Source organism: Bacillus rossius, chromosome 16 (genome assembly GCF_032445375.1).
Source record: "Bacillus rossius redtenbacheri isolate Brsri chromosome 16, Brsri_v3, whole genome shotgun sequence".
NCBI lineage: Eukaryota > Metazoa > Arthropoda > Insecta > Phasmatodea > Bacillidae > Bacillus > Bacillus rossius.
The window spans coordinates 40,077,410-40,090,458 of NC_086343.1; the positions used below are offsets into that span (position 1 = coordinate 40,077,410).

Sequence of the window (13,049 nt, forward strand, 5' to 3'; positions counted from 1 at the left end):
TTCAGGGAACTTCACACACCAAAGACAATTTCAAAAAGGTTATGCCTGAAAGAGCTCCTGTTAGAAGGTACCCAGATAATCTTGTTCCAGAGGAGTGTGAGTTTGAAGACACAACAAGTTCGAAAGATTCATACAGGATTCATGAGCTAATGTCAAAAACTGAAATAATACGTCATGAAGACAATTTAACAACCGAAGGTGATATGATTTTTGAATCATCATCAAAAAATGATTTTACACAGAAAACAAGCCCAAGAGAAAAGCCTGTAAGACGACGGACGTGGACAAAACAGGATGGTGATATGTTTCTTGAAACCACAAATGCACTAGACTATAAGAAACATACAGTTATGAATAAGGTTTCAATCATTCACCACGAGGACAATTTAAAAACCGAAGAAGGTTTTATTGATTCTATGACAACTTCGCATGATAATTACAAATATCTAAAAAACACAGATGCCCGTCAGAATCAGAAAAGATATGTAGATAATTTAAAGATCGAAGGACCTTTTGAAGGAAAACCATCAACAAAAGAGGATTATAAGGCTTACAAAGGTGACAGGGCTGATGTCAAAAAACCACAGGATAACTTAAGACCAGAAGGAGAATTCTATAGACCAAAACCAGAGGAATATAGTCCTGGAGACAGAGCACCTGTAAAAAGGCCAAAAGACAATCTACGGCCTGAAGGAGAATTTGATCGACCAACACACGAACCCTACAGACCTGGAGACAGAGCAAACGTCGTCAAACATCCAGACCATCTGAAAATGGAGGGTGATTTTGATAGACCCGAGAAATCGAAATTTAGGCCAGGGGAAAGAGTACCAGTCAAAAAACCACAGGATAACTTAAGACCAGAAGGCGAATTTGATAGACCAAAACCAGAGGAATATCATCCTGGAGATAGGGCACCAGTAAAAAAACCTAAGGATAACCTTCGACCTGAAGGAGAATTTGATCGACCTACACACGAGCCATACAGACCTGGAGACAGAGCAGATGTCGTCAAACATCCAGACCATCTGAAGATGGAGGGTGATTTTGATAGACCCGAGAAATCGAAATTTATGCCAGGGGAAAGAGCACCAGTCAAAAAACCACAGGATAATTTAAGACCAGAAGGCGAATTCGATCGACCAAAACCAGAGGAATATAGTCCTGGAGACAGAGCAACTGTAAAAAGACCAAAAGACAATCTACGGCCTGAAGGAGAATTTGATCGACCAACAAACGAGCCATACAGACCTGGAGAAAGAGCAGATGTCGTCAAACATCCAGACCATCTGAAAATGGAGGGTGATTTTGATAGACCCGAGGAATCGAAATTTAGGCCAGGGGAAAGAGCACCAGTCAAAAAACCACAGGATAACTTAAGACCAGAAGGCGAATTTGATAGACCAAAACCAGAGGAATATCATCCTGGAGATAGGGCACCTGTAAAAAAACCTAAGGATAACCTTCGACCTGAAGGAGAATTTGATCGACCAACACACGAGCCATACAGACCTGGAGACAGAGCAGATGTCGTCAAACATCCAAACCATCTGAAGATGGAGGGTGATTTTGATAGACCCGAGAAATCGAAATTTAGGCCAGGGGAAAGAGCACCAGTCAAAAAACCACAGGATAACTTAAGACCAGAAGGCGAATTTGATAGACCAAAACCAGAGGAATATCATCCTGGAGATAGGGCACCTGTAAAAAAACCTAAGGATAACCTACGACCTGAAGGACAATTTGATCGACCAACACACGAGCCATACAGACCTGGAGACAGAGCAGATGTCGTCAAACATCCAGACCATCTGAAGATGGAGGGTGATTTTGATAGACCCGAGAAATCGAAATTTAGGCCAGGGGAAAGAGCACCAGTCAAAAAACCACAGGATAACTTAAGACCAGAAGGCGAATTTGATAGACCAAAACCAGAGGAATATAGTCCTGGAGACAGAGCACCCGTAAAAAGACCAAAAGACAATCTACGGCCTGAAGGAGAATTTGATCGACCAACAAACGAGCCATACAGACCTGGAGAAAGAGCAGATGTCGTCAAACATCCAGACCATCTGAAAATGGAGGGTGATTTTGATAGACCCGAGAAATCGAAATTTAGGCCAGGGGAAAGAGTACCAGTCAAAAAACCACAGAATAACTTAAGACCAGAAGGCGAATTTGATAGACCAAAACCAGAGGAATATCATCCTGGAGATAGGGCACCAGTAAAAAAACCTAAGGATAACCTTCGACCTGAAGGAGAATTTGATCGACCTACACACGAGCCATACAGACCTGGAGAAAGGGCAGATGTCGTCAAACATCCAGACCATCTGAAAATGGAGGGTGATTTTGATAGACCCGAGAAATCGAAATTTAGGCCAGGGGAAAGAGCACCAGTCAAAAAACCACAGGATAACTTAAGACCAGAAGGCGAATTTGATAGACCAAAACCAGAGGAATATCATCCTGGAGATAGGGCACCTGTAAAAAAACCTAAGGATAACCTTCGACCTGAAGGAGAATTTGATCGACCAACACACGAGCCATACAGACCTGGAGACAGAGCAGATGTCGTCAAACATCCAGACCATCTGAAGATGGAGGGTGATTTTGATAGACCCGAGAAATCGAAATTTAGGCCAGGGGAAAGAGCACCAGTCAAAAAACCACAGGATAACTTAAGACCAGAAGGTGAATTTGATAGACCAAAACCAGAGGAATATCATCCTGGAGATAGGGCACCTGTAAAAAAACCTAAGGATAACCTTCGACCTGAAGGAGAATTTGATCGACCAACACACGAGCCCTATAGACCTGGAGACAGAGCAGATGTCATCAAACATCCAGACCATCTGAAGATGGAGGGTGATTTTGATAGACCCGAGAAATCGAAATTTATGCCAGGGGAAAGAGCACCAGTCAAAAAACCACAGGATAACTTAAGACCAGAAGGTGAATTTGATAGACCAAAACCAGAGGAATATCATCCTGGAGATAGGGCACCTGTAAAAAAACCAAAAGACAATCTACGGCCTGAAGGAGAATTTGATCGACCAACACACGAGCCCTACAGACCTGGAGACAGAGCAGATGTCGTCAAACATCCAGACCATCTGAAGATGGAGGGTGATTTTGATAGACCCGAGAAATCGAAATTTAGGCCAGGGGAAAGAGCACCAGTCAAAAAACCACAGGATAACTTAAGACCAGAAGGCGAATTTGTTAGACCAAAACCAGAGGAATATAGTCCTGGAGACAGAGCACCCGTAAAAAGACCAAAAGACAATCTACGGCCTGAAGGAGAATTTGATCGACCAACACACGAGCCATACAGACCTGGAGACAGAGCAGATGTCGTCAAACATCCAGACCATCTGAAGATGGAGGGTGATTTTGATAGACCCGAGAAATCGAAATTTAGGCCAGGGGAAAGAGCACCAGTCAAAAAACCACAGGATAACTTAAGACCAGAAGGCGAATTTGAAAGACCAAAACCAGAGGAATATCTTCCTGGAGATAGAGCACCTGTAAAAAAACCTAAGGATAACCTTCGACCTGAAGGAGAGTTTGATCGACCAACACACGAGCCATACAGACCTGGAGACAGAGCAGATGTCGTCAAACATCCAGACCATCTGAAGATGGAGGGTGATTTTGATAGACCCGAGAAATCGAAATTTAGGCCAGGGGAAAGAGCACCAGTCAAAAAACCACAGGATAACTTAAGACCAGAAGGTGAATTTGATAGACCAAAACCAGAGGAATATAGTCCAGGAGACAGAGCACCTGTAAAAAAACCAAAAGACAATCTACGGCCTGAAGGAGAATTTGATCGACCAACTCATGAGCCCTACAGACCTGGAGACAGAGCAGATGTCATCAAACATCCAGACCATCTGAAGATGGAGGGTGATTTTGATAGACCCGAGAAATCGAAATTTAGGCCAGGGGAAAGAGCACCAGTCAAAAAACCACAGGATAACTTAAGACCAGAAGGTGAATTTGATAGACCAAAACCAGAGGAATATCATCCTGGAGATAGGGCACCTGTAAAAAAACCTAAGGATAACCTTCGACCTGAAGGAGAATTTGATCGACCAACACACGAGCCATACAGACCTGGAGACAGAGCAGATGTCGTCAAACATCCAGACCATCTGAAGATGGAGGGTGATTTTGATAGACCCGAGAAATCGAAATTTAGGCCAGGGGAAAGAGCACCAGTCAAAAAACCACAGGATAACTTAAGACCAGAAGGCGAATTTGAAAGACCAAAACCAGAGCAATATCTTCCTGGAGATAGGGCACCTGTAAAAAAACCTAAGGATAACCTTCGACCTGAAGGAGAGTTTGATCGACCAACACACGAACCATACAGACCTGGAGACAGAGCAGATGTCGTCAAACATCCAGACCATCTGAAGATGGAGGGTGATTTTGATAGACCCGAGAAATCGAAATTTAGGCCAGGGGAAAGAGCACCAGTCAAAAAACCACAGGATAACTTAAGACCAGAAGGTGAATTTGATAGACCAAAACCAGAGGAATATAGTCCAGGAGACAGAGCACCTGTAAAAAAACCAAAAGACAATCTACGGCCTGAAGGAGAATTTGATCGACCAACTCATGAGCCCTACAGACCTGGAGACAGAGCAGATGTAATCAAACATCCAGACCATCTGAATATGGAGGGTGATTTTGATAGACCCGAGAAATCGATATTTAGGCCAGGGGAAAGAGCACCAATCAAAAAACCACAGGATAACTTAAGACCAGAAGGTGAATTTGATAGACCAAAACCAGAGGAATATCATCCTGGAGATAGGGCACCTGTAAAAAAACCTAAGGATAACCTTCGACCTGAAGGAGAATTTGATCGACCAACACACGAGCCCTATAGACCTGGAGACAGAGCAGATGTCATCAAACATCCAGACCATCTGAAGATGGAGGGTGATTTTGATAGACCCGAGAAATCGAAATTTATGCCAGGGGAAAGAGCACCAGTCAAAAAACCACAGGATAACTTAAGACCAGAAGGTGAATTTGATAGACCAAAACCAGAGGAATATCATCCTGGAGATAGGGCACCTGTAAAAAAACCAAAAGACAATCTACGGCCTGAAGGAGAATTTGATCGACCAACACACGAGCCCTACAGACCTGGAGACAGAGCAGATGTCGTCAAACATCCAGACCATCTGAAGATGGAGGGTGATTTTGATAGACCCGAGAAATCGAAATTTAGGCCAGGGGAAAGAGCACCAGTCAAAAAACCACAGGATAACTTAAGACCAGAAGGCGAATTTGTTAGACCAAAACCAGAGGAATATAGTCCTGGAGACAGAGCACCCGTAAAAAGACCAAAAGACAATCTACGGCCTGAAGGAGAATTTGATCGACCAACACACGAGCCATACAGACCTGGAGACAGAGCAGATGTCGTCAAACATCCAGACCATCTGAAGATGGAGGGTGATTTTGATAGACCCGAGAAATCGAAATTTAGGCCAGGGGAAAGAGCACCAGTCAAAAAACCACAGGATAACTTAAGACCAGAAGGCGAATTTGAAAGACCAAAACCAGAGGAATATCTTCCTGGAGATAGAGCACCTGTAAAAAAACCTAAGGATAACCTTCGACCTGAAGGAGAGTTTGATCGACCAACACACGAGCCATACAGACCTGGAGACAGAGCAAATGTCGTCAAACATCCAGACCATCTGAAGATGGAGGGTGATTTTGATAGACCCGAGAAATCGAAATTTAGGCCAGGGGAAAGAGCACCAGTCAAAAAACCACAGGATAACTTAAGACCAGAAGGTGAATTTGATAGACCAAAACCAGAGGAATATAGTCCAGGAGACAGAGCACCTGTAAAAAAACCAAAAGACAATCTACGGCCTGAAGGAGAATTTGATCGACCAACTCATGAGCCCTACAGACCTGGAGACAGAGCAGATGTCATCAAACATCCAGACCATCTGAAGATGGAGGGTGATTTTGATAGACCCGAGAAATCGAAATTTAGGCCAGGGGAAAGAGCACCAGTCAAAAAACCACAGGATAACTTAAGACCAGAAGGTGAATTTGATAGACCAAAACCAGAGGAATATCATCCTGGAGATAGGGCACCTGTAAAAAAACCTAAGGATAACCTTCGACCTGAAGGAGAATTTGATCGACCAACACACGAGCCCTACAGACCTGGAGACAGAGCAGATGTCGTCAAACATTCAGAACATCTGAAGATGGAGGGTGATTTTGATAGACCCGAGAAATCGAAATTTAGGCCAGGGGAAAGAGCACCAGTCAAAAAACCACAGGATAACTTAAGACCAGAAGGCGAATTTGATAGACCAAAACCAGAGGAATATAGTCCTGGAGACAGAGCACCCGTAAAAAGACCAAAAGACAATCTACGGCCTGAAGGAGAATTTGATCGACCAACACACGAGCCATACAGACCTGGAGACAGAGCAGATGTCTTAAAACATCCAGACAATCTGAAGATGGAGGGTGATTTTGATAGACCCGAGAAATCGAAATTTAGGCCAGGGGAACGAGCACCAGTCAAAAAACCACAGGATAACTTAAGACCAGAAGGCGAATTTGATAGACCAAAACCAGAGGAATATAGTCCTGGAGACAGAGCACCTGTAAGAAAACCAAAAGACAATCTACGGCCTGAAGGAGAATTTGATCGACCAACACACGTGCCCTACAGACCTGGAGACCGAGCAGATGTTGTTAAGCATCCAGACCACCTGAAGCTGGAAGGTGACTTTGACAGACCTGAGAAAACTAAATTTAGGCCAGGGGAAAGAGTAACAGTAAAAAAACCAGAGGATAACCTAAGACCAGAAGGCGAATTTGAAAGACCAAAACCAGAGGAATATGGTCCTGGAGACAGGGTTACTGTGAAAAAGCCTATAGATAACTTAAGGCCTGAAGGATCATTTGAGGGATCACCTCGATCAAGGGATGATTATCAGCCAAAAAGAGGCGACCGAATCGATGTGAAGAAACCTAAAGATAACTTGAAACCAGAGGGTGATTTTGTTGATTTATGTCAGAGAGATGACTTCAAAGCTACTGTTGTTGATCGGTCAGTTGTAATAAAGCACGAAGATAACTTGAAAATGGAAGGTTTGTTTGTAACCAATCGCACAAGAGATGATTTTGTTCATGTGAAGGGTGAACGATCGGATGTAATTATCTATGAAGATAATCTTCATTTAGAAGGTTCATTCTCTGATTATAGATCACGTGATGATTTCAAGCATGTAAGAGGTGACAGGGCAATTCTTCAAAAACATACTGACAATTTAAAAACAGAAGGTACTTTTGTAGGAAGTCCAAGTTCAAGAGATGACTTCAAACACATTAAAGGCGAAAGGTCTGAAATAGTTAAGCATGCTGATAATCTTAAGATAGAAGGTGAATGGGAAATACATCGTTCGAGGGATGATTTTATTAATGTAAAATCAGAAAATGTTGTTATTAAGAAGTATGAAGATAATCTTCGCATTGAGGGAGAGTTTTATGATAACAGGTCACGGGATGATTTTGTATCTATAAAGGGAGAAAAGGCTGAAATAATTAAACATCCAGACAATTTGAAGCCAGAAGGAGAATTCCTAGGTACAAGAAGAACTGATGATTTTCAACCAAGGAACAATGCAAGACCAGTTCCTATAAAGCACAAAGATAACTTGAAACTTGAAGGTGACTTTGACAGACCCAAACAGGCCACATATGGCCCAGGTGAACGAGCTACTGTTAAAAGACCTGAAGATAATCTCAAACCTGAGGGAGAATTTGAACGTCCACAACCTTCTAAGTATGGTCCTGGAGATAGAGCAGATATTGTTAAGCATCCTGATAATCTAAGGCTAGAAGGTGATTTTGAAAGACCAAAACCTGAAATATATGGCCCTGGAGAGAGGTCTCCTGTCAAGAAACCACAGGACAACCTCAAACCAGAAGGAGACTTTGAACGACCACAACCTTCCAAATATGGCCCCGGTGAACGAGCTCCTGTTAAAAAACCTAAAGATAATCTTAAACCTGAGGGAGAATTTGAACGTCCACAACCTTCTAAGTATGGTCCAGGAGATAGAGCAGATATTGTTAAGCATCCTGATAATCTAAGGCTAGAAGGTGATTTTGAAAGACCAAAACCTGAAATATATGGCCCTGGAGAGAGGTCTCCTGTCAAGAAACCACAGGACAACCTCAAACCAGAAGGAGACTTTGAACGACCACAACCTTCCAAATATGGCCCCGGTGAACGAGCTCCTGTTAAAAAACCTAAAGATAATCTTAAACCTGAGGGAGAATTTGAACGTCCACAACCTTCTAAGTATGGTCCAGGAGATAGAGCAGATATTGTTAAGCATCCTGATAATCTAAGGCTAGAAGGTGATTTTGAAAGACCAAAACCTGAAATATATGGCCCTGGAGAGAGGTCTCCTGTCAAGAAACCACAGGACAACCTCAAACCAGAAGGAGACTTTGAACGACCACAACCTTCCAAGTATGGTCCAGGGGGTAGAGCAGATATTGTTAAGCATCCTGATAATCTAAGGCTAGAAGGTGAATTTGAAAGACCAAAACCTGAAAAATATGGCCCTGGAGACAGGTCTCCTGTCAAGAAACCACAGGACAACCTCAAACCAGAAGGAGACTTTGAACGACCACAACCTTCCAAGTATGGTCCAGGGGGTAGAGCAGATATTGTTAAGCATCCTGATAATCTAAGGCTAGAAGGTGAATTTGAAAGACCAAAACCTGAAAAATATGGCCCTGGAGACAGGTCTCCTGTCAAGAAACCACAGGACAACCTCAAACCTGAGGGAGACTTTGAACGACCACAACCTTCCAAGTATGGTCCAGGGGGTAGAGCAGATATTGTTAAGCATCCTGATAATCTAAGGCTAGAAGGTGAATTTGAAAGACCAAAACCTGAAAAATATGGCCCTGGAGACAGGTCTCCTGTCAAGAAACCACAGGACAACCTCAAACCTGAGGGAGACTTTGAACGACCACAACCTTCCAAGTATGGTCCAGGGGGTAGAGCAGATATTGTTAAGCATCCTGATAATCTAAGGCTAGAAGGTGAATTTGAAAGACCAAAACCTGAAAAATATGGCCCTGGAGACTGGTCTCCTGTCAAGAAACCACAGGACAACCTCAAACCTGAGGGAGACTTTGAACGTCCTCGACCTTCTAAGTACAAGCCAGGTGAAAGGGCTGATGTAGTTAAACATCCTGATAACTTGACTCCAGAAGGTAATTTTGTTGTCAGTCGGTCACGGGATGATTACTCCGGATTCCAAGGTGAAAGAACCACTGCTGTGAAATATGAGGACAACCTCAAGGTTGAAGGTAATTTTGAAGGGATAACAAGTACAAGGGAGGATTTTAGAGTTGTAAGAGGTGAGCATGCTGAAATAAAGAAGTATAGTGACAACCTGAAACTGGAAGGTAAATTTGTTGACAAACGGTCTCGTGATGATTTCGTTTGCACAAAAGGTGATAGAGCTGACATTATTAAGCATGTTGATAATCTGAAGTTAGAAGGAGATTTAGACATTCAGAGATCGCGAGATGACTATATTGCTGTCAGAGGAGAGAGATCAGACATGATTAAGCACACTGATAACTTGAGAATTGAAGGAAGTACGACCTATAGGCGTTCTAGAGATGATTATACTGTGTTGAAAGGTGAAAAGTCCACTGTAATTAAACATGCAGACAACTTGCATATGGAAGGTTCATTTGAAGGAAGGCCGAAAGCACAAGATGATTATAAACCATTAAAAGGGGAAAGAGCTGAAGTTAAAAAGCATAATGACAATTTGAAAATCGAGGGAAATTTCGAAGTGTACCGTTCTCGTGATGACTACCTAAAAACACACGGAGAAAGAGTCTCTACCAAAAGGTATGAAGACAACCTGAATACTGAAGGAAGCTTTGATGACCGTTGCTCAAGAGATGATTATCAGCCAGGAAAGGGAGATCAACCAGTAATCAAGAAGCAGCCTCATAACCTTAAGGTTGAGGGAGAATTCCAGGGAAGCCCACAATCAAGAGATGACTTTCAGCCTGGGAAAGGTGATAAGGCAGTTGTACAAAAACCTAAAGATAATTTAAAGGTTGGTGGACAATTTCAAGGAGTTTCCACAGTAAAATCACAGTTCCAACAAGTGAAGGGTGAGAGATCGGAAATTGTGAAGCGCAGTGACACACTGACTGTTGGGAATGGATCCATGAATATGAAAACGACAAACACAGACACATTCCAGTCACAGAAGAAAAGTACAGTTATTGCAGCTGGAAAATCAGTAGGTAACCGTAGACACCATATGGATTCACAAATTTCATTAGGTAGTGATGTGAATGTAATGACAACAACAAACAAAACTAACTATGGTGCAGTGAAAAAATCACAAGATACCAGGTCAAGTCACTTTCAAGATAAAGCAACCAAAACTGAGACAAAAGTACTTGCTGATGGCACTACTGTTACCGTAACTAAAGTCTCTTCTACAAAAACTGAGCAGCAAACAAAATCAAGTCATTCCAAAGCTGTTCGTGAAGAAATGGTGTCTGGATATTCAACCAGTTCTGTTGTAAATCCAGAACCAAATTCAGTGAGATCCTCTGCTTCCACTGACTCTTCAACTTCTACCAAGCAAGTTGTAAATGCACAAACAAGTTCTACAACCACGGACCAAAACAAGCAAAGCATTTCCACCAATAAACAGGCATCTGTTTCCGAAGCGACACGGAGGTCGGTCACGGAATCGTCGCAGACCAGCATTCAGAAGTCGGCTTCCTCGCACGAGGTGAGACAGTCGAAATCCGTGACCAACATGATGGCTTCCACCAACGAGTTCAGGGACGCCATGAGCGGGAGAGCCGTGCCGTCGGACGCGGGAAGCGGCCCGGCGGCCGGACACCACAGGAGGAGCGTCATATCGTCGTCCTCGGCGGACGTGAGCAACGCCGTGCTGCACCGCAAGAGCCACACCACCTCCACGGAGGCCATCCACACCATCTCGTCGTCGGCGTCCGCGCAGAGGAAGAGCATCTCGAACCTGAACCAGACGGGGGAGTACTACAGCAACTCGTCGCAGAGCCAGGATCGCCGCAGCCTGAGCGCGCTGCACCGCCAGGGCGTGCTGGCGGGGGAGGTGGTGTACCAGCAGCGCGAGGCGCGCGCGCGCCCCAGGCAGGACAACCTGGTGGTGGGCGGCGGCAGCTTCCAGGGGCAGAGCGAGGCCCGCGCGTACGGGAGCTTCGACCGCTCCTCCACGACCACGCAGCAGCGGGTGTCCAGCACCCGGCGCTCCAACGCCTCGCACATCGTCCTGGGGGAGGTCTCCACGACGCAGACCTCCTCGCTCTACAAGCAGGAGTTCGTGCCCCGCGTGACGGGGCCGTGTCCCGCGGCGCTGCTCGAGACGAAGCAGTCGCCCTTCCAGCACAAGCGCGACACGCAGAAGCACAAGTTCTACATGCCGGTGGTGTCCAACTAGCACCAGGCCGTGCCCCCGCCGAGCACCCACGTAACATTGCTTTTAGCTCAACTTTTATATACACCACCTATACCTTTTTATAGACCTGTTGAAAATATTTCTTTAAGAAATAAAGTTGCTTGATAAACCATTTTATTATTTTTGTATGTTTCATAACATTAATTCGTAATAAAAAAAATTCTTTGAGAACTAAAGTCCGCATGAACTGTGAAATATGTACTCTTAACCTTTTATCATAATTTTATAAAGTGTGTGTCACATACTAGCAAGAATGATGGGTACTATTTAAGTTGAAAAATTTACTCTTAGCAATGAAGTAAAGCAGGCTTTTATGTAACTTATGATAATGCTCAGCATCATAGTGAATCATCCAATTTGGCCTGTTTTGCAGAATATGTAAAAACATTTTTTAACAAAGTCATTGCTGAAACTAGATAGCTTGTTAATAGGTACCAGGTCAGATTAAATTTTTTAGTTATACCTACAAATGCATTCCCTATGAGCTTGTAAAAATAGTTATCAAACCTAATATTACATAGCACTTCAACCACTTCAGTTACAGTTGAATAGAAGAAAGGGTGAATAAATAAGCGTGGTGTGATTTGATAACCTTTGAGTGCCATTATTAGTTTCAATGCATGCTTTCTATGGGTGAGGAATTTTAAACTTAACACCACATTTAATGTGCAGTAAATGGTATTAAAAGGTTTTTAATGTAGAGCTGTGATAAACACTAAAGCCGTCCGTGACACATTGCTTGCCTTAGAAGTGAGTTTTAATTAACTACAAGAAAAGGTGATGGCTTAATATTCAGTCATATAAAAATGGTTTGAAAACTGGCTTGTGTAGTCTTTTAAAACAAATTTAGTGTTAATGTTTTTAAATCAGATATATTTTTTCAGCAGGAAATATAGTTCCTTAATGAAAAAAAAAAAAACTGCATTATGTAGTATATTTATGTGAAATTTGTTATTATAACTTTAAAACATTTTTATTATTGTAGACATATTATGCTTTTATAAATAATATTTTGTTTTATTTTATTTTTAAAAAGTTTGAGCTTTTTGTTACTTTTTATTGGCAAACATTGAAACTATATTACAAGTGTTATTTTTATATGCTGTAGCTTTTTGAGTACTCAACAGAGCTTCATTTATTTTGTGATATTATGAACATAATAAAATTCTGTAAAAATCACATGCATGTTTTTTGTTCAGTTGATATGATTGCATGTTGCTGAATTAGAACTTGTTAAGAACTCAGCTGCATTAATAACAAGTCCTAAGTATTGGAAGTAGAGCTGTGTCTTGAAACTCCAATGCCAAAAACACAGCTTCCTTTCGAGAGCTGTGCTACGACACCGACGCCAGCCGTAACACAGGCTTCCTTTCAATAGTTACATGTTGTAACATGGACTTACTTTCAAGAACTGTGTTACGACAGTGGCGCTGGTCTTAATACACCCTTTCTTCCTAGAGCTACATGTTACAACACTGATAC

At 42.8% G+C, this 13,049-nt stretch overlaps 1 protein-coding gene across 2 annotated transcripts in view; it reads left to right on the top strand.

The window, feature by feature from the left end:
- Window positions 1-12,746, top strand: part of LOC134540213 (titin homolog) — a 134,038-nt gene extending 121,292 nt beyond the window's left edge. Inside the window, exons 5-6 of one of the 2 annotated variants that reach the window (XM_063382805.1) lie at window positions 6-3,006; window positions 3,529-12,746. In XM_063382805.1, coding sequence (XP_063238875.1) covers window positions 6-3,006; window positions 3,529-11,549 — 11,022 coding nt within the window. In that variant the 3' untranslated portion in view covers window positions 11,550-12,746. Of the gene's footprint in view, window positions 1-5 lie in introns of both variants that reach the window. The other variant, XM_063382804.1, reaches the window with a different exon arrangement.
- The last annotated feature ends 303 nt before the right edge of the window (window positions 12,747-13,049 follow it).